Consider the following 27,386-nt stretch of genomic DNA (forward strand, 5'->3'; position numbering starts at 1 on the left):
AGTTGCTATTTGTTTAGGACATTACTGAATTACTTCTGAAAGTTTGTATTCTTTGTCACAGGTGACCATGGAAACCTCTGCTCACTTAGCTCAATAAATGCCTGAAACCAGTAATTCTCCCAGTGTTTGTCAAGGGTCATTGAGTGCTTACATTGAAGCATACCTACAACATTCAGCTAGGCAGTTTAGAACTCTGCCTTACCCTGCTCACACAAAACCTGAATGTTATCCTGAGATAAGCAATCGGGATCTCTTCACGTCTTTACTGAGCATAGCCCTAGGCACGTACACAGTCCTATGCATGTGCTTAGCCCCCTAAATTCCCATGAAACTTTTCATAGGCATTATGGAAACCTCATTCCCCAGGTGTTCCTTTTAAATGTTTTGGTTAGTTTTTGCACCAACTGTTATCTATTGCATCAGAGAGTTGCAATGTTCAACAACTGCTTCTGACTGTTTTGGACAAAACCCCTAGATCAAAGGTTATTCATACTGGGAAAGCTCCAAGTCAGGTTAAAAGGTAGCCTTGTAAGTGGGGTCCTCCATGAAGCTACCAAATAGGTTAAATAATGAAAACTCTCTGGGAATGGAGCTCTGAAGGAGTGCCAACCCCCTTCTACTCCCTCCAGTGGTTGTCCCACTTCTGATTTTCATTGCACATCTAGGCTATAGGTTTTCAAGGCTACTGTAAAGCTCAAGAGGGAGGGTGGTGAGTAGTGCAAGCTTAAACACTATTAAATGCACTGACATTAATAATATTCAGTCTTTTTTCTTGTATGTACACTTTCCAAATTACTGCAGGCCTTTGATGAATTTCTTGAGCTCCAACAAAGTTATTCTGACAATTTTTGCAAGTGTTCCTGTTGCTTTTATGGAAGAGACACATTTTCAGAAGTCCTGTCTCCACTGTTAGAATTGACATTCAATCTAAAACCCTTAGTCTTAATCACCACACCATAGAGCCTAACACAGAATTAATTTATTAGTAATGGTCAGAGTTTTGTTGTTAAGAAAAATGCATTTAATTGTCTTAAGTACTGGGTAGAATTGCAGATAGACTACTGCATAGAAATCCTAGACCCAGGGCTTACCAGGTGGCACTAGTGGTAAAGAACCCAGCTGCCAATGCAGGAGAAATCCTAGATCCTGTTTTTTGTTGTTGTTTAGTTGCCACGTCATGTCCAACCCTATTTAGGTGATATCTAAATGAGTTTTAGTACTTGGTTATTTCTGGAAAGGGGATCGTCACAAGAATCCTTCTCCCACTTGCAAAAACAAATGGGAGTACATTAGAGTCATGCAGTCCACTGTGTGGGATGGTGAACAGGTTATTAATGCTCTCTACCTACAGACACTATATGAATGGCTTCAGATTTTCTCCCTGTAGATGAAGACATTGAATGACACTTTAAATTCTCATTCTTGCCTCTTACGCCAATGCCACAGCTGAATTTCCTGTCTCTCCCTAGTCTTTTTAGATGGATTAAAATTCTCTTTGGCTATATTTTTATGTAACTCCAAAAGAAACAAATAAGCATCACTGCACTCCTAGCAACATACTGTATAACTCATGGTCAAGTTATGATCTCCCCTGTACTCTCTAGTCCAGGCTCTTTATTCAGAAGGAGTAAATCAGAGAGGCAAGATAGATGACACCACTGGAATAGCTGTTCTTCCATACCTCACGGTTGACCAGAAAAATCATTACCATTTCTAATTTTACCTCCTAGCAGGGCCAACATGAAACCTCATTCAAATTGCCTGTTTACATGACTCTACTAAGAATATTTTATGGCTTCCTAATAAACTGCCATAGCTATTAACACACAACTATAACAAATTTATTCTTCAAACAATTAATTAATTTTTATTTAAAGGTCTTAAAATGGCATTGTGTTCTCTAACATGGAAGTCTATAAAAAAGAAAAAATAACAGTCAAAAGAAAATTTAAATTTGATATTCTCATTTGTGCTCAGCTGGCTTGATGATGAAGAATGATGTTAGAGAATCCCTTAAGAAAATCAAGGATTTTTTGGGGGGAAGGTTCAGCAACAAGGTATTTCTTGACAATTAGCTAAGAGTCCACTGATATTTCCTTTAAAAGATACTCTCAAAGGAAGTGAAACTACATTGCACTCTGTATTCTACATTTCCTTTCTCCATTAGAAATAATATTTTTGACAGCTTACTCTAACTGAAAATCTGAACTTGGTTACCTTCTGCCTTTCACATGTTCTGCTACTGCTGCTAAGTCACGTCAGTCGTGTCCGACTCTGTGCGCCCCCATAGACGGCAGCCCACCAGGCCCCCCGTCCCTGGGATTCTCCAGGCAAGAACACTGGAGTGGGTTGCCAGTTCCTTCTCCAATGCATGAAAGTGAAAAGTGAAAGTGAAGTCACTCAGTCGTGTCCGACTCTTAGCGACCCCAGGGACTGCAGCCCACCAGGCTCCTCCGTCCATGGGATTTCCCAGGCAAGAATACTGGAGTGGGGTGTCACATGTTCTACTTCTGTTTAAATAATCTCTAATTCCTGTTTCACTTTGATATATCTGCATACTACTTATGGTGATTATAAAAGTTCTGAATCTACTACTTAGTCCATTTTCAGTTATTCTGTTAGTTTCTATTCTGCAATACTACAATGTTCTAATTTTTATAATATCCTTTTATCCTAAAGTCACCAGAAAAGAGCAGGAGGTAAATGGTACAGAGGGAGGAAAAATGCTAAATTTTGGCACTGACACTAATATACTGTAATACAATTATTCTCTGTAACAAACCTGCTTGCTCAGTGATTGTCTCAAAATGCAAATGAACTTTTTTTTCTTTCTTGATAAAAAGGGAAATTTTTAAAGTTTATGCAAGGGGGACTTTCTAGCATGTTGGTCATACTCTCTTTCTTAACCTAGAAGATAGTTTCACAAGTGTTTTCACTTTGTGATAATTCACTGAACTGTGTTTTTGTTCTGTGCACTTTTATGCATATATGTCATATCCCAGTATAAAAGAGTTTATTACACGGAAACACTATGCTGGCCAGAAAGAGAAATTAGATTAGAAAATAAGAATAATCTAGAAATTATCAAAGTAGAGATACTACAGGCTCAATTGATTGATCACTAGTAGCATTAGTAACATTGCATATCTTTGTACTAATACTAATATACACAGAACCAGCTTTCATAAATAATAAATACCAAAAGAACATACAATGTAACTTTTACAGAAAGCAAAGTATTTAATAGTAAATATAAGAAAGGTTTGTCTTAGTTAAATCTTAGTAGAGTGTGTATCAATTTCCAGAATTGACACATTTTTCAATATTGATAAACTGATGTCCACTATAATAAATAAGAATGCATCTTTAAAAAAAAACTTTTCCTGTTAATTTTCTGCTGGTAACTGTAGTCAATAATGCCGTATATATTTGAAAGTGGCCAAGAGATTAACTTGTGAAAGTTCTCATCACATACAAAAAACATTTTGTAACTCTGTATAGTGATGGATGGAATAATTTCACAGTATATATAAATACTGAATCATTATGTTATATACCTGAAACTAATATAATGTCATATGTCCATTATACCTCAATTTAAGTTTGTTTCAAGTTTTTTGCAGAGATAGCCTCTTAGAAATAATTTTGGCAAAGGCAAAGCAGTTTTAAGATTTTCCTTCTATTTTCAAGAAATATATATAGTTCTGTTCACAAAAGCCAGTTCACACACATTATAATCTGAAGTACAGAAATGAAATTCAATTACTTTTGCCTCTCATTTTAGAAATACAATCTTTCTAATATTTTATTCATTTAAAAAATATAATAGCTGAATTTACTCTCTGGCCCCACTGCCACCCAGGAACCAAAAAAAAAAAAAATAATAGCTGAATTTAAATTTTCACTGCTAATGCACATGCCAAAAAGCCACATAAGGAAGCCTGCTGCTGCTGCTAAGTTGCTTCAGTCGTGTCTGACTCTGTGCGACTCCACAGACGGCAGCCCACCAGGCTCCTCTGTCCATGGGATTCTCCAGGCAAGAATACTGGAGTGGGTTAGGAGCCCTGAAAGCACAAAGTGTATCCTCCCGCACTTCTGCTGAGGCTTCTTGGCAGAAAAATATTATTTTAAATGATTACATATGTATTAGAAAATCCTCACTATGCAGCAATGGTCTATCTAAGGTTAGAGCTACAGCAGGGGAGGCACACAAAAAAGTATCCAGCTTTATCCATTTCTAACTTTTAAAGTAAAATTCGGCTAACTAAATTAAGCATAAGCAAACAAAAATTACAATTCATAAGCAGACACTTTACATGTATTATCTAATTTTACCCTCATAATATTGAAGGTACTATTAACACTCCAAGTAAAACAGCTAACAGTCACAAAATCAGTCAAGAGAAGAGATGACAACTGATTCAACTGATGACAAAAGAGATGACAAGTGAAGCTGGGTTATCCACCATACTATACTACCTCTATCCTAATTTTTCTGTCTCCTGATTTATGCTTCAACATTATGTTTCATTTGTAGTAAAAACTATGACATTAGAAGAAAACAGAGAACGGTATCAATATTAAGTTCTATACAATTAAATAATAATTTCACTTTTTGCTTAAAAATCTTACCAATGTCAGTATGCCTAAGAAATACCAGGTGCTTTACACTCATTATTCCTATCAATATTTATTAATAATATATATACACACACATACATAAAGTTCACCAGCACTCAGATCTGAAACACGATGTTAGGGCATGGTTTAAAAAAAGAAGCATGGCAGAACACTGATGTCTATTGCTTACCAGTTTTTCTCTGAATGTGTCTTTTCCCAGCTTCCCTGAAAGCAACCATGGCTCTAAAAAAAGCTCGGAGAACTGACCATCGGAAAACAGCTACGGGATCAATTCCAATCATCCCAGAGATAAATGCATTCTTGCTACTTCTCAGAAGAGCTACAATGTCAGGGCGCATATGATCTGTATTTTTTTCCCGGAAATCCTACATGAAAAAAATACCAGTGTTATTTTTGGAAAAAATGTATTAAGCCAAGAAAAAAATGGGTGACATATTTGAACAGTGGCTGAATAAGGGTATAGAAGTGATTTCTGCGTTAGCCACCTAGATGGACCAGATAGACATCCTCTATAAAGTCCCATCCAAGCCTAAAACTATTTAATTCTATAATTCATTTAAATTAGAATGAACATTCCACCAACACATTGCAGCTTGTTAAACACTGGTCTGGGAGATACTCTCTAAGGGACAATCACATAAAACGAACAAGAGAGTTGAGTAATAAAACGAAGCCAGAAATGAGAAGACCAGGAACAACATTTCACTCAAAGGGAACACCTATTACCTATAGGTGGTGCTAAGTTGCAGAAGTTAGGAGAAAGTTAGTAAGACTAAGGCTTAGCGCATTCTCGGCAAGGGTGACAGAGGTACAAGAAAAGGGATATAAATAGGCTATGTAAGCTATATAAGACTGAGTTAGGAGTTTGGACTTTATTCAAGTGTCAAGGAAAGCCACTGGAAGGATAATGATATGAACTAACTGATGTTTTTGAACTGAACTGAACTGATGTTTTATAAACATCACTGATTGCTACTGAGGGAATTAATTGTACAAAGAATGGAGAAAGGAGACCAGCTACTGCAGTATTCCAAATAAGAGCTGACAGTGACTTGGACTATGAGGATGGTACTACAGGAGAAGGAAAATGGTTACATATTTGGGACATTTTTTAGAGGTAAGGGCAAAGGACTTGCTGGTGGATTAGAGCATTGTGAGTGAATGAGAGAATTAGGTTAACACCTGTATTTTTGGTTTGAGCAACGAGGTAGGTGGAGGTACTATGTATACTAATATGGAGAAGATTTGAGAAAAGAGAAGATATGAGGATAGAAAATGATGATCAGGAGACAAGTTTTGTCCAAGTGAAGTTTGAGATGCTGAAAATAATGACAACAGCAAGCAACATTTATTGAGAAGTTACTAAGTAAATGGCACACTTCTAAGTATTTTACATATGTTGTCTCATTGAACCTCATTTCATCACCTTAACAAGTCCTTGAGATGGATGATATTATTATTATTGCTTTATAGATGAGGAAACTGAGTCACAGAAAAGTTAACTATGTTGGCCCCTATCACACATTAATGAGAAGAACAGAGGTTCAAACATAGCCACTCCTAACCACTATACTATGTCTGCATACAGACATCAAGTAGGCAGATGGATATATGTGCCTAGAGTCTAACAAATTTCAGAAAACACATTTGGATGTCATCAGCATATACATTTTTAAAGTTGGATAAGATTACCAAAGGAATGTAAATAGCCAGTTAAAACCTCTTGCCAATGGAGGTGAGAGATGATAGAACAGAAGAAAATGAGTTTAAATACCCCAAAATAAGATAAGGAGAGCAAGAAACTTACACTCCTGGAAGAAGGTCCCAGACGGATACATAGATTCTAGGCATTTGACTATAGCCACACACAGATGGAAGGACTGGTGAGTAAATCACTTCATGTCAGTGCAGCTTCACAGAATAGCCCTAACTCAGAATTCGCTGAGGGTCATGCCTAGTTTGATGTCATCAACGCTCATGTCCACAAGGCAGCCTGGACTCATCCTGCTACCTTTGGGACTTTCCTTTCCCACTAATTCCTGGTTCTCCCGAAAACAGGGGGAAGTGGGAAACAAGTCAGGAGTCTTGGTGCTTAGTTTGTCCCTAAGTACCCTTTGAGCAAAAGTATATATTATAAAAGTTAGTAAAACTGAGGAAGAATTTTCAAATCAAAAGGCCAGCAGCAGCAAAGACTGAGGGCAGACACACACCAGGCTCTAAGTTAAGCACGACACATAGCTAATTTAACTCTCAATTACTCAGTAAAGCAGATGCAAATATAAACCAAACTTCCCTGCCAAGTAATCAGAGGGAGAAAGAAGTTCGTCAGAAGTCAAACACAATAAGCACTGCTACAGGAACTAAAACATCAGTCTGCCCTATTCCAAAGATCATTCTGTCCTTCCTACTAACAACTACACTTCTTATAAAACCTAAAATTCTATGTTTCTTTTCCATGTTAATAGTCATCAACATTTCCCAATGTAATGGTCCTGGCTCTCTGTCTTCATATCTCTACATTCCTAAGTACATTTCATAAACTAATCCCATCACCGTTGAAACTGTCTTCTGTTGCTTTCTATAACAATGCAGCTTGTGACTTACTACTTACATCTTGTGCTATCCCTTCTCAGTCCCCACTGTTGGTTCTGTATTGAAAATTCTTAGAGTTTCATCTTGTGTACTCATATTTTCTGATCATCTTACATCAGTTTATCTCAACCATAACTGTGGTTTAAACTCTAAAATGATGAAACCCAAATCTGTATTTCCAGCTCAGATATTTCTTGTTATGTCTGAAGATGCATTTATACATTTTAAAGATATCTCAAACTTGAAAGAAAAATGTGTAACACTAGCATTGCTTATATGCTTTAAAGCAGTCACCAGTGAAACCATGTGGACCTGGAATTCCCTTTGTAGAAACTTTTAAATTACTGATTCAAATTACTTAATAAACAGGATTTTTAAGTTTTCTTATATTTTCTGGTGTCAGTTTTGGTGATATTTTTTCATGGAATTTTCAATTTTATACTGACAATTTATCGGCAAAACATGTTCATATCTTATAAATATCTAGAGAGTGTGTAGTTAAATGCCCTTTTTTGTTTCTGCTACCAGCTATCTGTGACTCTTTCTCCTTTCATTAGTTATTTTCTGTTATCTTTTACTTATACAGTTTACCCTTGAACAACATTGGGGTTAGGAATGCTGACCAAAACCACAGCTGAAAATCCCCATATAACTTTACAGTCAGATCTTCAGAGCATCTACAGTGCTGCATTCGTGGATTCAGTCGATCATGGCTCACACAGTACTGCAGCATCTATTTAGTGAAAGATGTCTGTGCATAAGGTGTTATTCAGTCATTCAATAGTTTCCGACTCTTTGCATCCCATGGACTGCAGCACTCCAGGCTTCCCTGTCCCTCACTATCTCCTGGAGTTTGCTCAAATTCATGTCCCTTGAGTTGATGATGCCATACAACTATCTCATCCTCTGTCACCCTCTTCTCCCCCTGCCCTCAGTCTTTCCCAGTGTCAGGGTCTTTTCCAATGAGTTGGCTCTTTGTGTCAGGTGGTCAAAGTATTGGAGCTTCAATTCAGCATCAGTCCTTGTAATGAATATTCAGGGTTAACTTCCTTTGGGATTGACTGGTTTGATATCCTTGCTGTCCGAGGGACTCTCAAGAGTATTTTCCAGGACCACAGTTCAAAAGCATCAATTCTTCAGTCCTCAGCTTTCCTTATGGTCCAAATCTCACATCCATACGAAACTACTGGAAAAACCATAGCTTGATTAGACGAGCCTTTGCTATGCTAAGTGACCGTCTAGGTTTGTCATAGTTTTTGTTCCAAGGAACAAGAGTTTTTTAATTTCATGGCTGCAGTCACTATCTGCGGTGATTTTGGAGTCCAAGGATATAGTCTGTCACTGTTTCCATTTTTTCCCCAGGTATTTGCCATGAAGTGATGGGACCAGAAGCCATGTCTGTAGTTTTTTGAATGTTTAGTTTTAAGCCCGCTTTTTCACTCTCCTTTTTCACCTTCATCAAGAGGCTCCTAAGTTCCTCTTCGCTTCAGGCCATTAGCGTGGTATCATCCGCATATGCGAAGTTGTTGATATTTCTCCCAGCAGTCTTGATTTCAGCTTATGATTCATCCAGCCCAGCATGTCCCATAATGTACTCTGCATAGAAGTTAAATAAGCAGGATGACAATATACAGCCTCGATGTACAAATTTTCCAGTTTGTTGTGATCCACATAGTCAAAGGCTTTAGTGTAGTCAATGAAGCAGATGTTTTTCTGGAATTCTCTTGCTTTTTATATGATCCAACAGATGTCAGCAATTTGATCTCTGGTTCCTCTGCCTTTTCTAAATCCAGCTTGTATATCTGGAAGTTCTCAATTCAAGTACTACTGATTTAAGTACTATCTTGACTGAAGTACTAGCTTGAAGGATTTTGAGCATTACCTTGCTAGCATGTGACATGAGTACAACTGTGTGGTAGTTTGAGCATACCCTGGCATTGCCCTTCTTTGGGACTGGAATGAAAACTGACCTTTTCCAGTTCTGTGGCCACTGCAGAGTATTCCAAATTTGCTGGCATTTTAAGTGCAGCACTTCAACAGCATCATCTTTTAGGATTTGAAAACGCTCAGCTGGAATTCCCTCACCTCCGCTAGCTTTGTTCGTAGTGATGCTTTTTAAGGCCCGCTTGACTTCACACTCCAGGATGTCTGGCTGTAGGTGAGCGACCACACCATTGTAGTTGTCCGGGTCATTAAGACCTTTCCTGTACAGTTCTTCTGTGTATTCTTGCCACCTCTTCTTAATATCTTCTGCTTCTGGTAGGTTCATACCTTTTCTGTCCTTTATTGTGCCCATCTTTGCATGAAATGTTCCCTTGGTATCTAATTTTCTTGAAGAGATCTCTAGTCTTTCCCATTCTGTTGTTTTCCTCTATTTCTTTGCATTGTTCACTTAAGGCTTTTTTTAATATCTCCTTCCTATTCTTTGGAACTCTGCATTGAGATGGATAGATCTTTCCCTTTCTCATTTGCTTTTTGCTTCTCTTCTCTTCTCAGCTATTTGTAAGGCATCCTCAACCATTTGCCTTTTACATTTTTTCTCCTTGGGGATGGTGGTCTTGATAACGGCCTCCTGTACCATGTCACGAATCCCTGTCCATAGTTCTTCAGGCACTCTATCATATCTAATCCCTTGAATCTATTTGTCACTTCCACTGTAGAATCGTAAGGGATTTGATTTAGGTCATACATGAATGATTTAGTGGTTTTCCCTACTTTCTTCAATTTAAAGTCTGAATTTTGCAATCAGGAGTTCATGATCTGAGCCACAGTCATCTTCTGGTCTTTTTTTTTTTGCTGATCGTATGGAGCTTCTCCATCTTTGGCTGCAAAGAATATAACCAATCTCATTTTGGTGCTGACCATCTGGTGATGTCCAAGTGTAGAGCTGTCTCTTGTGCTGTTGGAAGAGAGTGTTTGCTGTGACCGGTACTTTCTCTTGGCAAAACTGTGAGTTTTGCCCTGCTTCATTTTGTACTCCAAAGCCAAACTTGCCTGTTACTCCAGGTATCTCTTGACTTCCTATTTTTGCATTCCAGTCCCCTATGATGAAAAGAACATCTTTTTTTTGGTGTTCATTCTATCAGGTCTTATAGGTCTTCATCAAACCATTCAACTTCAACATTTTTGGCATTAGTGGTTGGGACACAGACTTGTATTACTGTGATGCTGAATGGTTTGCCTTAGAAATGAACAGAGATCATTCTGTCGTTTATGAGATTGCATCCAAGTACTGCATTTTGGACTCTTCTGTTGACTATGAGGATTACTCCATTTCTTGTACGGGTTATAGGTTTCTTGCCCATATAAGCAGATATAATGGTCATCTGAATTAAATTCACCCATTCAAGTCCATTTTAGTTCACTGATTCCTAAAACATGGATGTTCACTCTTGCCATCTCCTGCTTGACCACATCCAACTTACCTTGATTCATCGACCTAACATTCCAGTATATGCACTATTGTTCTTTATAGCATCACACTTTACTTTCACCACCGGACACATCTCCAACTGTGTACAAGTGGACCCCGCAACTGAAAACTATGCTGTTCAAGGATCATCTGTATTATTTTCAGTTATTTTTTTAAAGGAACTAACTTTTAGCTTTGCTCATTTCTTTGACTAAATGTCTGCTTTTTATTGCATTGATTTCTAGTCTTTGCTTTATTATTTCCTTCTTCTAGTTTAATTTGCTGATTTTCCCTAGTGTTTTGCCAACCAGTCTTCCTTTCTAAAATACACTTTTAAAGGTATAAATCACTGCTTTAAATGCATCCTACAAATTTTGATGCACTATATCTTCATTAATGTTCAGTTTAAAATATTATCACTTGTGATTCCTTTTCTAACTCAGGGATTACACAGAAGAAGTTCACTTAATTTCTAAACACCATAGGGGATCTAGTTATCTTTATGATGTGCCAATTAGGTCAGTTATTTAGCAGTACTGTTCAATTTTTCTGTTTTTATTGATTTCATGTCTGCATATTTTGTTGTTACTGAAAGATATGTATGAAAATCTACAACTTTAATGACAAATTTGTCTAGCTACCCTTTTAGCCTGAAGTGAAGTCACTAGGTACATATAACTTTTGATTATGTCTTCTTGAAACAAGCCCCTTTTATTGTTATGAAGTGTGCTTCTTTGTCTCTAATAATGATTCCTGTCTTAAAGCCTACTTGGTCCAATAACAATGTAATTACAAAAGCTTTCTTCTTGTTAGGGTCTGCCTAGTGTGTCTTTTTCCCATCCTTTTACTTTCAACCTATCTGATAATAAGAATGAATGAATCACAGACATAAATGCATATATTGTATGATTCTATTTATCTGAAATTTAGTAAGTTAAAAAAAAAAAAACTAAGGGTAAAAAATTACAGTCATGTTTACCTCTGGGTGAGGGAGAATGAACCTGGAAGGGGCATGAGAGAAATCTGGACACTTGAGATTTCTGCATTTTACGTACCTTGCTATATGATTTTATAGGTCAAGATTTTTTTGTTTTAGACTTTATTTTTATATATTTAGATGTAACTGACACACAACATTGCTTAAGGTGTATAAAATATTAATACTGAGTTGATACATTTATAAACTGTAATATGATTACCATTTTAAAGTTAACAAACACCTCCATTATGTCATACAATCATCATTTTTTTGTGGTAAGAACATTTAAGGTCTGGTCTATCTTAGAAACTTTGAAGACAGTGGTATAATCACAATGCTAACTATAAACACAATGTTTACTATAATTATAATGCTGTACATCAGAACTCCAGAAATTAACTGCAGGTTTTTATCCTTAGGCAGCCTCTCAACTCCCCCACCAACTAATAACCACCATTCTACTCTGTTATTCTAAATGTGTGTTCTAAAATCTGTTCTTTCTTGTCTTTTCCAACTCAGAAAATAGCACCTCAAATTCACCCATCAGCTATAGCCAGAAGTCAATTAACTATAATCCATCAACAAGGTTTACTCATTGCATCTCCAAAACTATCTCATAATCATCTAGATCTCCTCCATCTCTACTGCCACCTCAGGGGTCCAGTTTACCTTAATGTTTCATTGATCTCCCAGCTCCCAATCTCTCTCTCTCTGCTATTCTTTCTCCTCTGAGAAATCAATTTTTAAAAACACATAACATATCCTCTGCTTAAAATTTTTTCATGGCTCCTCATCAGAATGTCAACAAAAACCAAACTCCTTTAACTTGATCAAGAAGCCCCGAAGAACTAAGTTACTGTCCATTCTCTAAACTGATTTCATGCCACTATCTTCCTTGATCACTATAATCTAGTAATGCTGACCTGTTTTCAATTATTTTAGCATATTAAATTCTGTCCTATCATCATCTCTTCTGTCCTATTCATCATCCCAACCCCTCACCAAGGTAACATTTACTTCTGATAATCTCTCAAAATTTGAGTTTTGAAGGAGGTGTTCATTACCTACAAATTAAAAATCGACTATTTCATTAACTTTCTCTCATAGAACCTGTACATTTATTTATACACCAAGATCATATGAGCTAATTAATCACTAGATCATTCTAAACACAAATGTCAGACTCTGTGCTTTGTGTTTAGAATGATCTAGTAATAAATTAGCAGCAGAGAGTCTGACATGTGCTTCATGTTTTAATAACTACTTCTTGAATAAATGAATCAGTGATGAGTGAATGAGTGGCCTTAATTCTGACTCTCACCTCAAGATCCAGGAAAAACATATTGCTCCACAATATTCCACAGCATCACTACCTCACCTAGAAATTGCCTTCAGTGTCAGACTTAAACATCAAGTGGTTGAAGGGTAATGGGTTCCTCAATGACAAACAAGGGATGGGCAAAATTATGAAGATTCCTTTCTGCAGGAGTTAAGTCTCAACATATTCATTAGGAGCTCAAGCTCAGAAATATCCAAAGGTACATGAGGACATGAGGCCTCACGGATGTAGAGAAGAGAAAAATTCAGCCAACCATACACAGATGAACTAGTGGGTTTAAAACCTACCAATGGCATCTATTCTTGAAGACCTAAGAAGGCTGTTACACTTCTGTACTGACCAGTCTGAGGGAGGAGTCTGAGACAGAATGGATATATGTGTATGCAGAGTTGAGCTGCCGCAGGCCTGCTGCACACCTGGAACTAACACAGCATTACAAAGCAACTAAACCCAACAGAAAATAAAAGCCAAATTTAAAGAAACAGAAATAAACAAGATAAAAAGGCTATCACATTTAGAATGGATTGACATCAATTTTAGCTGCAGGAAAAAACCAATAAAACCATCAGCTAATGACAGCAGAATACTGCAAAGAACAGTACGAATTTTGGTAGTATCCTTATAAAACTTCTCCCACTGCTATTGAGCAACTACAAAGAAAACAGTATAACAGGGATGGTGATAACAGTTAAGAACACTCCTCTGTCCTAAAGGCTTATTCAATGAGAAATTTACTGACCTTTACCCCATATTTTACTTTCCCGGCATAATGCTTTATGATGAAAGCAGGCTCCATCACAGCTGGAAATTCAATGTAAGAATTCTCTTCATGTTGGTGCTTAAACTTGTCCAGCAGTGTTTGATTTGTAGCCTGTGGAAAGCTAAATTAAAAATAAAAACAAAAACACTAAAGAAAGATGCAGCAGTTAATAAAGTATTTTTAAAATAATTATAATTTCATCTAACAAATTTAGCAAATTACAGAGAGTTTTCACTTAAATAAATTCTCGTAACAAGCTGAGAAGAGCCGGACATCAAGTTGCCAACATTTGCTGGATCACAGAAAGAGCAAGGGAATTCCAGAAAAATACCAACTTCTGCTTCATTGACTACACTAAAGCCTTTGACTATGTGGATCACAACAAACTGTGGAAAACTCTTAAAGAGATGGGAATACCAGACCATCTTACCTGTCTCTTGAGAGAAACAAAAGAGTTTCTTGTCTGCGAGGCAAGAACCAACAATTAGAACCGGACATGGAACAAAGGACTGGTTCAAAATTGGGAAAGGAGTACAACAAGGCTGTATATTGTCACCCTGTTTATTTAACTTCTATGCACGGCACATCATGGGAAATGCCAGGCTAGATGAATCACAAGGTGGAATCAAGACTGCTGGCAGAAACCTCAAATATAAAGATGACACCATCCTAATGGCAGAAAGCGAAGAAGAACTAAAGAGCCTCTTGATGAAAGTGAAAGAGGAGAGTGAAAAAGCCCCTCTTAAAACTCAATATTAAAAAAACTAAGATCAGGGCATCCAGTCCCATCACTTTATGGCAAACAGAAGGCGAAAAAGTGGAAACAGTGACAGATTTTCTCTTCTTGGGCTCAAAAATCACTGCAGATGGTGGCTGCAGCCATGAAATTAGAAGATGCTTGCTTCTTGGAAGAAAACCTATGACAAGCCTAGACAGTGGATTAAAAAGCAGAGCTATTACTTTGCTGACAAAGGTTCATCTAGTCAAAGAGATCATTTTTCCAGTAGTATGCATAGATGTGAAAGCTGGACCATAAAGAAGGCTGAGCACCGAAGAACTGACGTTTTTGAACTGTGGTGCTGTGTCCCTTGGACAGCAAGGAGATCAAACCAATCAATCCTAGAGGAAATCAACCCTGAATACTCATTGGAAGGACTGATGCTAAAGCTCTAATACTTCGGCCATCTGATGCGAAGAGTTGACTCATTAGAAAAGACCCTGGGAAAGACTGAGGGCAGGAGGAGAAGGGGGTGAAGAGGATGAGATGGCTGGATGGCATCACTGATTGAATGAATATGAACTTGGGCAAACTCCAGGAGATAGTGAGGGACAGGGAGGCCTGGTGTGCTACCTTCCATGGGGTTGCAAAGAGTCAGACATGACTTAGTGATTGAACAACAACAAAACAATCTGAAAGATGAGTAAAAAAAGATTTAGTATTCCTATTTTGTAGATGAGATCTCAAAAGTTGTGATCTGCCTAACACATACTATGCAAGTATCAGAAGTAAGACAGTTACTCGGGTCTTTAGATGTTTATCTTGGGCCACAGTGTGCTGCACCATAAGACTCAAAGGATAATAAAAACCAAATCATATGCTGCTTGGGTTCAAGAACTTGCAAAAAGGGAATGATCTCTCAGGTTGGACAGGTCCTTTAAATCAAAAGTCATTTTGTTGTTGTTGTTACAAAATAAGTAGTAATTTTCTTATCTACATCAGTTGCTGAATGTTTTTATATTATGTCTATTATTCTTTCAAATACACATCAATGGATTTACATTCACTGACAAACATTTCATATCTGGGAATCATTCAAATAATATTCATTAAGAAGCAACTTCATAATAGTAGTACTTATTTAGTGGATAAGTTGTATCCAACTCTTTGCGACCCCATGGACTAGAGCCAACCAGGTTCCTTTGCCATGGGATTTCCCAGACAAGTATACTGGAGTGGGTTGCCATTTCCTTCTCCAGAGGCTCTCTCTGACCCAATGATCAAACCAGCATATCCTGCACTGTCAGGCAGATTCTTTACCACTGAGCCACCAGGGAATATAGTATAATACTAGCAATAATAGTAGTACAGACATATAAAACTTTAGAACAGAAAAAAAAAATCACTAGTGGTTGGGAATAATGGAAAGATTCAGAGGATACAGGAGGCAATTACAAGCTATATTTTAAAAGTCTGGTAGGAGTTTCAAACAGAGGAAATAATCACTGACAAAAAAAGTAGAGGACAAGTATCTTTCAAAGAATGGTTTCATTTAATAGTAGTTGAAATAATGAAAAATAATGTGATGTGAGATATAAAGATGCTGAATACAGTATCTAATGCATTACAATGATTCCAAAACTACAAGAAAAATGGTTAATTACATAGTACATATTGGAACCAGGAAGGAGAATGGTCTTTGATGTCAGATAGTCATTGCCTACACTACTAATTCTATCTGTGACCTTGGGCAAGCTAGGTACAACCTTCTTCAGGAACTGATCTGTTAATCCATAAATGAGTAAAATGAATGATAGTGCTGGAAGAACTAAATAACACTAGTAAAAATACCTAACATTAGTTGACATCCTATAGGGATGATAAAAATGTAACCTACTTTTTTATGTTAGCAACACTGCCAGTGTCCTAGTCAACTGAGGCCTGCTTTTGCATCAAACACTGTCCCTTCCTCTAGGCTTTCCTCTCCTCCCCAGAACTCCAAAGCCATTCCAGAACAGGTTACAACTCGTGAGCAGTTTCAGAGAGCACAGCAACAACCTGTATAGCAACCTCAGTGATTCTAATTTTACCATGCTTCTTGTCACCAGACAGAACTACCAAAATAAATTTTCCTACAATGTGCTTTTAATGGTGTACCTCCCCTACTTCAGATAATTGAAATACAAGCTTCTGAGCCCAGACCAATCCAACTTCTGCAAACACACCTCTCACTACTCCACAGCAGCATGCTTCTTTTCAGGAAGGATGTTCATCTCATTGTTTCTGGGTAAAGGTCTATTTTTCTTCTAATCCTTTGGGTCATTAAAAAGCTTGTGATTTGTTTCTTTTTTTTTTTTTGGATAAACAATGGAAACAAATGTTTCCATTTAAATTTCCTTTATTAAAACCAATGCTAATTTTCACATTTATGGAACACTTATATTGTTTATTTACATCTTTTGCCCATTTTTATTAATACATTACTTCTTTTTTTTTTATTGGAAGATAATTAATGAGAACAAATATAAGGGCAGTTTCTATTGCAAACAAGGAAAGATGGGAAAAAAAGCTTTCCACCAGTCCTGCATTCAATAAACAATTGTGGATACCTACTACATAATCAAGCAAAAGAGCCTGGAACAGAGGCCAGGCAGACATTATTGTGAATTTCAAAACTCTTCATCAATGTTCCCCAAAGACTACCTGCAAGGGTAGCCTTAGATTATTGTTTCTTTGCACTAATCTAAGGCTACCCTAAGGAGTTTTCAAAAATACCAATGCCTGGACCCCATCTCCTGTGATTCTACTGAACTGATGCTAGGCCAGTGACAAAGTACTATTTATAAGTTCCCCAGGTAATTCTTACGACCAAGCAAGATTGATAAAATGTTGGCCTAAATGAATGCTCTGATTTTAACTTCAGTTTTTAAATAAAACGCAGAGTCTGACTCAAGAAGTCTGGGATGGAAGTATGAGACTGTACTTGTAACAACCTTTAAGATGCTGCCAGTGCTGCTGTCAGCAGATCACATTGACTACTATGGAAAAGACTAGAACAGTCTTCACTTTGCTTACAACATTCCTCCTTTCTAAACTCCACACTGCATCCTTTAGAATCTAATTTATAAAATTTGAACAGCCAGCAGACAACAAAGACAAGATTAAACAAGAATTCTAACTTCCAACATGTGCTCCTAAAGCACTACAAACACACTGAATGAAGCAGGAATACCAGTAATGATATTTCATGTAATATATCCTCTACAGAACAAAATATTTTTAGAGGAAAAATACTCAAAAGTGATTTCAAAAACAGCTCTTTCCAAATGATACTAATTTATTGTCAAGTCCTCTTTACTGGTACCTGAAAGAGGGAAAATATTTCATGTCTTTGCATCTTCTGGGACGTTAAAACAGAGAGACAAACCTGGTCCATTTATAAGGAAAGATAACAGGATTAACTTAAAGCAAGGGAAATAATACTATGGTTTATTAAAAATTTTACGGAGAGTTGATATAGAAGCACAATTGAAGTGGCAATTAAGAGGTTATTCAGTCCAATCTCCTACCTGCAAAAGTACCTTGATAGATGATGCAAAATAATTACTATAATGGAAAATTCTACTACTTTATGAAGCAGCTGCTAATCAGTTCTAATGAATAAAAAGCTCTTTCTTATACTGAGCCAAAGTCTGTCTTCCTGTAATTTCTCGACCTGTGGCTTAACCCCACAAGCTTTTGGGTAACAACAAAGAGGTGATATTCTCTTCACTGGGCAATATTTACATTTCTGTGAGGTAGCAACTGACCAGGTAAAGATGGTCTTTGTATAACATAATAAGATGTGCACTCAATGAAACTTTGCTTAAAGAATAACAGACAAGACCCCCTTGCTCTATTCATGTTTTAATTATATATCCATAGCTTATTTCCTGCTCACAACCACTGTAAGATAGACAGTAGACAGCATTGTAATTTATCATCATTATTTCCTTTTTGCATGCAGGAAAACTGAGGACTAAGGATATTAAGAAATTTGCTGAGGGTAGTTAATAGAGCTAGAAGACAACCCTGAACTTCTGACATCACAGTCTAAGCATTATGGTGAAGCAAATAAGGACAATACTTCAAAGCACGAGCTCATTATTCTGCTCTCGGTAGCTCATGTGTGTTTTTGTTTGGTTTACTCTTGTATTTTGATTTTGCTTGTATACTAGTTTTTTATACAACAGAGAAGATGGGGCAGGGGGAAGGTGAAATTGGAAAAAGGGATCAACTGTATGGTGACAGATAAAAAATAAACTTTTGGTAGTGACCACATACTGTAGGGCATACAGAAGTAGAAATATAATGTACACGTGAATCTTATATAATGTTATAAACCAATGTTACTGCAATAAAAAAGGAAAACAAAACTTCAAGTAAAAGACAAAAATAAAGCTTCTTATTCAGAAATACCTGGAGGGTTTGAATCTCAAGTCCATCATTTACTATACATATGATCTTTTTCTCAAACTGCTTAAATTTTCTTGTTCATAAGATAGCTCAAACAAAATAACTGCTTATCATCTCAGTATCTACCACAATGGTTCTCCATACTAAATATCAAAATCACCTACGACACTTTCTAAAATAAAATACATCAGAAGTAAGGCATGTAAGCAGAGTTAAGAACCACTAACCTCACAATTTTATAAGAGATAATGTATGTTTTGGGAAATATAGAGCAATACAAGAAAGGTTTACAACTTTGCACATAAAATTAAAATGCTTTTTGCTGAATTTTAATTCATTTAGATTAATGAAAATAGACTAATGATGGGAAGGCAGATATAATTGTTGGCAATCTCCAATATATTTTGCAGCTCTGCCATATTACTTTATAATTCTATGCAGCAATTCTGTGAATTTATGGTATATTAATATGGCAACAACATATAACTTACCATACCTATCAGGATATTCTTAGAGTAAAAATAGTTGCCTTTAATAACTAAAATAAATAATAGGTATAAACTTTAAATTGTCCTACACAAATCTGGTATACAGTCATCCTACGTATGAAAGTTACTATTTAATATTTTATATCTGAGTTTAATGGGTATAGTATTAAACGAAGAATCAAGTGACCTAATTCAATCCCTAAATATTTTACTAAAGAGTCATAGAAAACCAACACACTCTCCACCACTTTGGTTTCTCCAATTCTAGATTTGCCATCTCTTAGGATAATTAAACTATAATAATACTTTCTAGAGCACTGAGAACATAGTGGAGGATGCTCCATGAAGCATTATTTCTGCAGCATATATATTTAAGTTTGGTATACTGAACAGTGCTACCAAGGGATGGCAAATATCTAACATATGTGTCACTAAAAACTTGCACAGCCATGGCAGATATCACAAATCTATTATTATATTTTTCACCACTAAACAAGAAAACTGCAAACACACCTCATATTTAAAACTTAATTCAATAAGAGAGAAACACAAAGCAAAAAAAATATATACCAACAATTGAACATCAAAGTGACTTCGCAGAAGAAATTTGGATAAAGTCAAGGAAAAAATGAGTTCAATAGCCAAGTCCATCCAATTTTCTTAGAAACACACAAAAAAATGCATACCAGGGAAACTTTAGCTCTTAATAACATTAAGAAGAAAGTTTAGGGCTTAAGAAGACATGAAAAACTCAAATGGGCAGTAACAAAACTGAAAAGAATCATACTTACTTGCTTTCTTCATCCAAAAGATGGAGCAGGCCTGTTGGTTTCTTGCTAATAAGATTTATGCAACAGGTATTATCAATATAGTCTATATTGTGCCAGCTGATACCTTCAGTTCTATATTCCTCCTAGGAAATAACAAATTAACAATTTATTCATCTTGCAGAAAATAAAAGGTATGTGAGAATAAGAATTAATAAGTTTTTAACAGGATTAAAAGAATAGACTAAACATTTAAAAATCATTAATCTACACAATGAAAGAAATGTATACTTCAGTTGCATAAAATCGTGATACAGCATATGGCTATTTTCTTTTAATGGTACATGCAACCAAATTTTCTGACTAGAATCCTATTTGTGATTCCACTCAGATGGAAAATTTAAGTTTGATTTGTTTTAGCTACACTATCTGATGACTACACTAAGGAAATATATAAAAAGAAAAGACTAATTTCTCCCACACAACTCAAAGCCATCAAAAAGAACTACTGAATCATCAACAGTGAATTTAATGAAACAATGTCTGAGAAAACTGGAAAACTACCACTTCCAGTGATCGCTGATAAAAATCATATAGAATTCATACATACTGAACTTTGGCAAAAAAAAACAGAATAACTTTCAAAAGGTGGGGGCAGAGTAGTTTCCCCAATTCCAAGACTAAATAACTCAGTTCACACACTGAGTAACCATTCAAAACTCCCTTATGAAGCCCCCACTGTTCCTTCCTCAGCCTCTACAATGGGAAATAAATACTTTTATTCATCTCTGTGATGCTTTTACTTTTACTTTTTAAACTGGCAGAAAGATGATTCTGAAAATAAAGAAGGTTCTACACTGCAATAATATTTAGGCACCAAATTAATATCCTGTTCATCTGATGGTTTTAGTATTCACTGATTATACTTGCATACCTCTCAGCAAATACAGTGGTTTCGTGCAACAGTGATTTTAATAACTTAATCACTCTTTCTGCATTATCATTATCCTGTAAAGGAAAAGTGGGCCCTAGTACAAACTAGTTACTCTAATTGCAAAAAGTAAATGCTAACTTAATTCTTCCCCCTCAATAGTTTCACAAGCAAGTAATGCTATATAAAGGTCACCCCCAAGCAACGGTAAAGGTTTTTCCCTATTCCTTTTCACAGCATGGATAAAAAGCATACTAGATAGTGTAAGCATATGGATTTTTATATTCTTGACTAGTATTTCAAAATCCCTTCTCATTCCATTTTCCCAATGGTGATTCAGAGCCTCCTGCTCAAAGTTAACTATTATCCTATGTATATAGAATCATGCAATACATATTCTTTCATCTGGCTTTTCTTCTGTTACTCAACATTATGTTTCAGAGAAACATCTATGTTGTCAAATGCATCTAAAGTACATGCATTTTAATTGCTATAAGACACAGGTTATGGAGTACTACATTTACTCATTTATGCATTGTCTAGGCTGCTTTCTCAAAGTAATTGCACAGCTGAGACCACACGGCCTCCAAAACCCAGAAGACTGATTTACTTACACTTTTTTATAGAAAAGGCATGCCAAAATCTGCTATGGAGTGTTAACTCTCAAACTTTAAAATACAAGAGAATCACATGAAGGTTTGTTAAAAAAAAGAAGCCACAAACTCAGAATTTGTGAATAAGCAAGTTTGGGGTACTGCACTTGGAAGGGGTGCCTAGGTGATACTGATTGTACCAGTTGGGGTAGGAGACGAATAACTAACTCTTCAAGAACCAGTGATATATTTATATACAATACATTCATCTACTGGACTATTGATGGACGTTACACTCATTTCCAACTTTGACTATTAAAAATAATGGCATCATGCACATTTCTGTACAACTTTTTGTAAGCATTTATACAGATTTGGAGAGTGAAACCACAGGCTTATAAACTACAAACATATAAACTCAGAAGATACTGCCAAACAACTTTCTAAAGTGGCTGTACCAATCTATGCACCCACCACCAGTGTATGAGACTTCCCAGTGCACAGTATTTCTCTAATATCTGTATTATCAGTTTTTTCATTTTAGTCATTCTGGTGAGTGCCTAGAAATATTTAAGTATGGGTTTATTTTCCCTAAAGACTAATAAATGAAATATCTTTTCCTATGTTTACTTTCCATTTGGATGTCCTCATATGCCTACATTCATGATAAAAAAATTCTTAGAAAACATCCTTGCCTTGTTCTCAATCTTAGGGGGAAATCATTTAGTCTGTTTCCATTAAGTACGATATTAACTGTTGGTTTTTTATAAATGGCCTTTATCAGGAAGTTCCTTTCTATACCTTGCTAAAGGTTTTGTTTTGAACAAGACTGAGTATGTAATTTTATCAAATGCATTTTATATTTTTATTGAGAACACCATGAATTTTTTTCTTCTTCTGTCTTGTTAACAGATGAATTAAACTAATTGGTGGTCAGATATAATACACACCAAAAAAACTCCACTTGGTTCTGATATATTATCCTTTTGTATATCTTGCTGGATTTAATTTGCTAATTAAATATTTAAACAAATATTAGCAAACTGAAAACTTCTACTACTAATGTTCTTCACAGATTTAGGTTATCTTGGCTCCCCAAAATATATTCAGAATTGTCCCCTTTTATGTATTCCACATAAAAATTTATGTCAAACTGAAAATACTTCTCTCACCATTGGCAGAATTCATCAATGATGCCATTTTGGCTTACATGTCCTTTACGGAAAGAATTTTAATTACATATTCAATTTCTTTAATAGCTACGTAATTTTGTTTTTGGTTGCGCTGGGTCTTCATTGCTGCACACAGGCCTTCTCTAGTTGCAGCAAGCAGGGGCTACTCTCTAGGAGCTGTGTGTAGGCTTCTCACTGGGGTGGCTTCTCTCACTGCAGAGCATGGGCTCCAAGTGCCCAGGCTCACTAGTTGTGGCACACAGGCTTAGGTGCTCCACGACATGTAGGATCTTCCTGGACCAGGGATGGAAACTATGTCCCCTGCATTGGCAGGCGGCTTCTCAACCAAAGGATGGCAAGGGAAGTCCCAACAGTTAAGACTTGAACTTTGTTTTATCTGTGTCAACACAGTTTTGAAAAGTTTTTTCTCAGATTATTTGATAAGTCTACTTATGGATATAAAGTTGTTTAGTGTATTCTGTAACTTTTTAATATGTATAGAATATACAATGATGTAGTCTTTATCATTGGAATTCTGGCTATTTATATCCCTCTCTGTCTCTATGTGTCTCCGTCTCTTTCCCACGCATTTCTTGAGACTTTTATAAATGTTATTGGTCAAAGTATTACTTACTTTGTCAAAGTTTATGATTTTTGTCGATCCCTTCCCATAATATATTTGTTTTCATTTTTATTTTTTCTTTTATTATTTCCTTTTGTTTAGGTTTCTGATCATTTTCAAATGTGTTAACTCATTGATCTTCAATCCTAAAATATTCTGACAGCTATAAAATTTTCCTCTAATTATATCATTAGTCAAATTTCTTCAGTGACTAAAGTACACCTTTAGACACAAGTTTGTTTTTTTTTTTCCCTTTATTTTTATTAGTTGGAGGCTAATTACTTTACAATATTGTAGTGGTTTTTGCCATACATTGACATGAATCAGCCATGGATTTACATGTATTCCCCATCCCGATCCCCCCTCCTGCCTCCCTCTCCATCCCATCCCTCTGGGTCTTCCCAGTGCACCAGCCCTAGACACAAGTTTTAATATTTAACATATTAGGTTCAATATGTGCTCTAATTTTGTCAATTTCTAAGCTGGTTAGAAATTCATTTCTTAACTTTTAATCATAAAGTATTTTCTAGTTATCTTTTTGTTGATGGTTTCTGATAAAACTTCAGTATGGTTTTGAGATCTGTGTGATTTCAATACTGTGAAATTTCCAAGGGACTTTCAGGAGTCTTCTCTATCATCATAGTTCAAAGGCATAAATTCTTTGGTGTTTTGCCTTCTTTACGGTCCAGCTCTCACAACCGTACATGACCACTGGGAAGACCACAGTGTTGACTATACAGACCTTTGTCAGCAGAGTAATGTCTCTGCTTTTCAACACGCTGTCTAAGTTTGCCATCACTTTCCTGCCAGGAAGCAACCATCTTCTGATTTCATGGCTGCAGTCACCATCCACAGTGATTTTAGGGCCCAAGAAGAGGAAATCTGTCACTACTCCCACCTTTTCCCTTCCTATCTGGCACACAGTAATGGGGCTGGACGCCATGATTTTAGTTTTTATTAATATTCACTCTTAAGCTGGCTCTTTCACTCTCCTCCTTCACCCTCATCAACAGGCTCTTTGGCTCCTCTTCACTGTCTGCCACTAGAGCGATATCATCTGTGTATTTGAGGTCGTTGATGTTTCTCCTGACTGGCTTGATTTCAGCTTGTAACTCATCCAACATTTGCATTCTTAGGGCTTCTCAAATGTGCGTATGTTGGATTTTGTTGTTTTTTGTTTTAATTTTGGAAAGTTATCAGCCATTGTTTCTTCAAATATAGCTTCAATCCTATTCTCTCACTTTTACATGTTTTTCCAGAATTCCTGTAACACATATGTTAGATCTTTTCACTATGTCCCATATGTCTCTTACAATATTTGTATCTTCTGCCTTTATTCATCAAGCTGGTATTTCTTCTATCTTCCAAATCACTAATTTTCTCTTAAGTTATATCTAACTGTGAAAATTAATATTATGTTCTTAATTTCACCTACTTTTTAGTCCTAGATTTTCCTAAACTTAAGATTTTTTTAAAGTTTGCTGTTCTTTAATAAAATTATCACTTTAAAAAATTTCTTGAAACCACTGTTAAAGTTCATGTTTGATAAGATCATTATCTGAATCCCCTATGGTAGTCTACTGTCTCACTTCTCTTGGTTTTTTCTCATGTTGGTTTTCTTCCTTGTATGTCTTAAACAAACATCTCAGTTAAAAATCTGAATGCTCACACGTGGAAAAGTGCAGAGATAACTTTAGTAATGAGATGATCTCTTTCTCCATCAGAGACTGGATTTACTCTTAGCAGGTGGCTAAGAACACTAGAAATTCTAAGTTGTTTTAACCCAATCAGGAACTGAAATTATTTTAAACTGAGCTTTAGCCCCTATGATGACTGCCTGCTCTACTTCTGCTTTGGTAGTTGGCTTAGTCACTGAGTCATGTCTGACTCTTGCAATCCCACAGACTGTAGCCTGACAGGTTCCTCTGTCCATGGGATTTCCCAGGCAAGAATACTGGAGTGGGCTGCCATTTCCTTCTCCAGGGGATCTTCCTGACCCAGGGATTGAGCCTGGGTCTCCTGCATTACAGGCAGTCTCCTGTACGGCAGGCGGATTCTTTACTGACTGAGCCACTGGGAAAGCCCCATTTCTGCTTTACCTTTACTATAAGATATAACCCTTTGAGGTCTTCAAGCCTCTGGGAGTTGCCAGGGAGCTCCTCTTTTGCTCTTTAATCTGGAGAAAATCCTTTTTGGAAGCCTTCTACCAGAAGAGAAATGTCTCTAGCAACAAAGCATTCCCTGAATGCTGAGCTCATCTCCCTAGATTTCACGCTTGCATATCTGAGCCCTGTAAAACTTCACTTATTTGAAGGTACTCCAATGCTTTCAATTATGTTTTGTTCAGTTTTTTTATTTTTTAGATGTTCTGCAAGGCAAGTTTGGTCAAAATTTTCTAGTCTGACATCCCCAGAAGAGGGACAGACAAAAGAACAACTCCCTAGATTATGAACTCGACAATAAGATTCCTCAACTCTAAACTGTTTATCTTCAACGCCTAACAGTGCCTGAAATATAATTGACTCTCTTCAATACATCTTCCACAGTTCCAATTCAAATGTTTGCTAAACATACTTCAAATAGCTCCCCATTCTCTAACAGAAAAATTCTAATCTTCTCTGAACAACTATCTGATCGAGACTATCTCATCAAACATATCTCCTTTCCTGCCCTCATCCTTATATCCTGTATTTTTGCTACACTGAATCATTTCCAGTTCATCAAAAGTGCTGTGCTATTTTATCCCTCACAGTTTTAAAGATATTGTTATCTTTAAAATGTCTTTTCCCTATTGAGTCTGGTGAGCTCAACTTTCTATTCAAAACTCTATTCCAGAATCACTCTATTCCTAGGAAATCTCTGCAGACTTTCAACAAATTCTAATAAGTTTCATCCTTTCTATCACTGCTGCTGCTGCTAAGTCACTTCAGTCGTGTCCGACTCTGTGCGACCCCATAAACGGCAGCCTACCAGGCTCCGCCGTCCCTGGAATTCTCCAGGCAAGAACACTGGAGTGGGTTGCCATTTCCTTCTTCAATGCATGAAAGTGAAAAGTGAAAGTGAAGTCGCTCAGTCGTGTCCGACTCTTTCTATCACTACTTTACCTTATATCTGATTTTAGTACCTATCATCCTGCATGGCAATATATTACATATCTCTCCCATGTATTAATTTTGGGCAAGGCTTAGAAGTGAACTTCAGTAATTAAAATTCTCAAAATGTTTCCTCCCAAAGCATCTTTGGTATATTTTTATTTCTATCACTTAATGGTAAGCACTACATGTTAGGTGATATTATAAAAAATAATACTATCTTTTAACAGTGGTGCTTAAACAGTTGTGCTTAAAGCCAAGACAGAGCAAGCCCCAATGACAGGAAACTGTTGTGATTTTCTGTTCATTTCTTTTCTTCATTATTCCTTTGAGTTGAATGTGAACCCACCTTTTATTTATGTCTTCATATGCAAACTTAACTTCTGGGCTATAAACTCAACTTGTTACTGAATTCAAACCTGGCTTAGAGAAAGAACCCACATTTCTTTCGACCCTGCAGTTACCCTAAGAATTCTCATGTAAACTGATGGCTTACTCTTCCTATCCTAATTCAATCAATTTGAGCATTTCATAAAAAACATGTAGTTACTCAATTTGGTCTCTCTATACTGTCCTGTTTCTTTGTATCCACATTCTAAGCTGATTTAAGATTCTATTAATAAGCTCCTCTATCCCATCCTTGAACTAAAGAGATCAAAGGAATCAAACAAGCATACTTAATATGACACACTGTGACCAAGGCCACAAAAGCAATTAAAAATCAAAAACATCAACAAAAATCAAAACAAACCCATAGATCTTTTCATTCAAAGGTTCCATCAAATAAGCACATATTACTGATTCTACTTGAGGCCTTTTAATTAA

General features: G+C 36.4%; 1 protein-coding gene across 11 annotated transcripts in view; it reads right to left on the minus strand.

Annotated features, from left to right (window-relative positions):
- Positions 1 to 27,386, minus strand: part of MYO9A (myosin IXA) — a 236,254-nt gene that overhangs the window by 113,136 nt on the left and 95,732 nt on the right. For all 11 annotated transcript variants that reach the window (XM_043470964.1, XM_043470963.1, XM_043470968.1 and 8 more), the window contains 3 exons: positions 20,176 to 20,297; positions 13,703 to 13,844; positions 4,811 to 5,006 (listed from right to left, as the gene is read on the minus strand). In XM_043470964.1, coding sequence (XP_043326899.1) covers positions 4,811 to 5,006; positions 13,703 to 13,844; positions 20,176 to 20,297 — 460 coding nt within the window. The remainder of the gene's footprint in view (positions 1 to 4,810; positions 5,007 to 13,702; positions 13,845 to 20,175; positions 20,298 to 27,386) is intronic.

This window comes from Cervus canadensis, chromosome 6 (genome assembly GCF_019320065.1).
Source record: "Cervus canadensis isolate Bull #8, Minnesota chromosome 6, ASM1932006v1, whole genome shotgun sequence".
Classification (NCBI taxonomy): domain Eukaryota; kingdom Metazoa; phylum Chordata; class Mammalia; order Artiodactyla; family Cervidae; genus Cervus; species Cervus canadensis.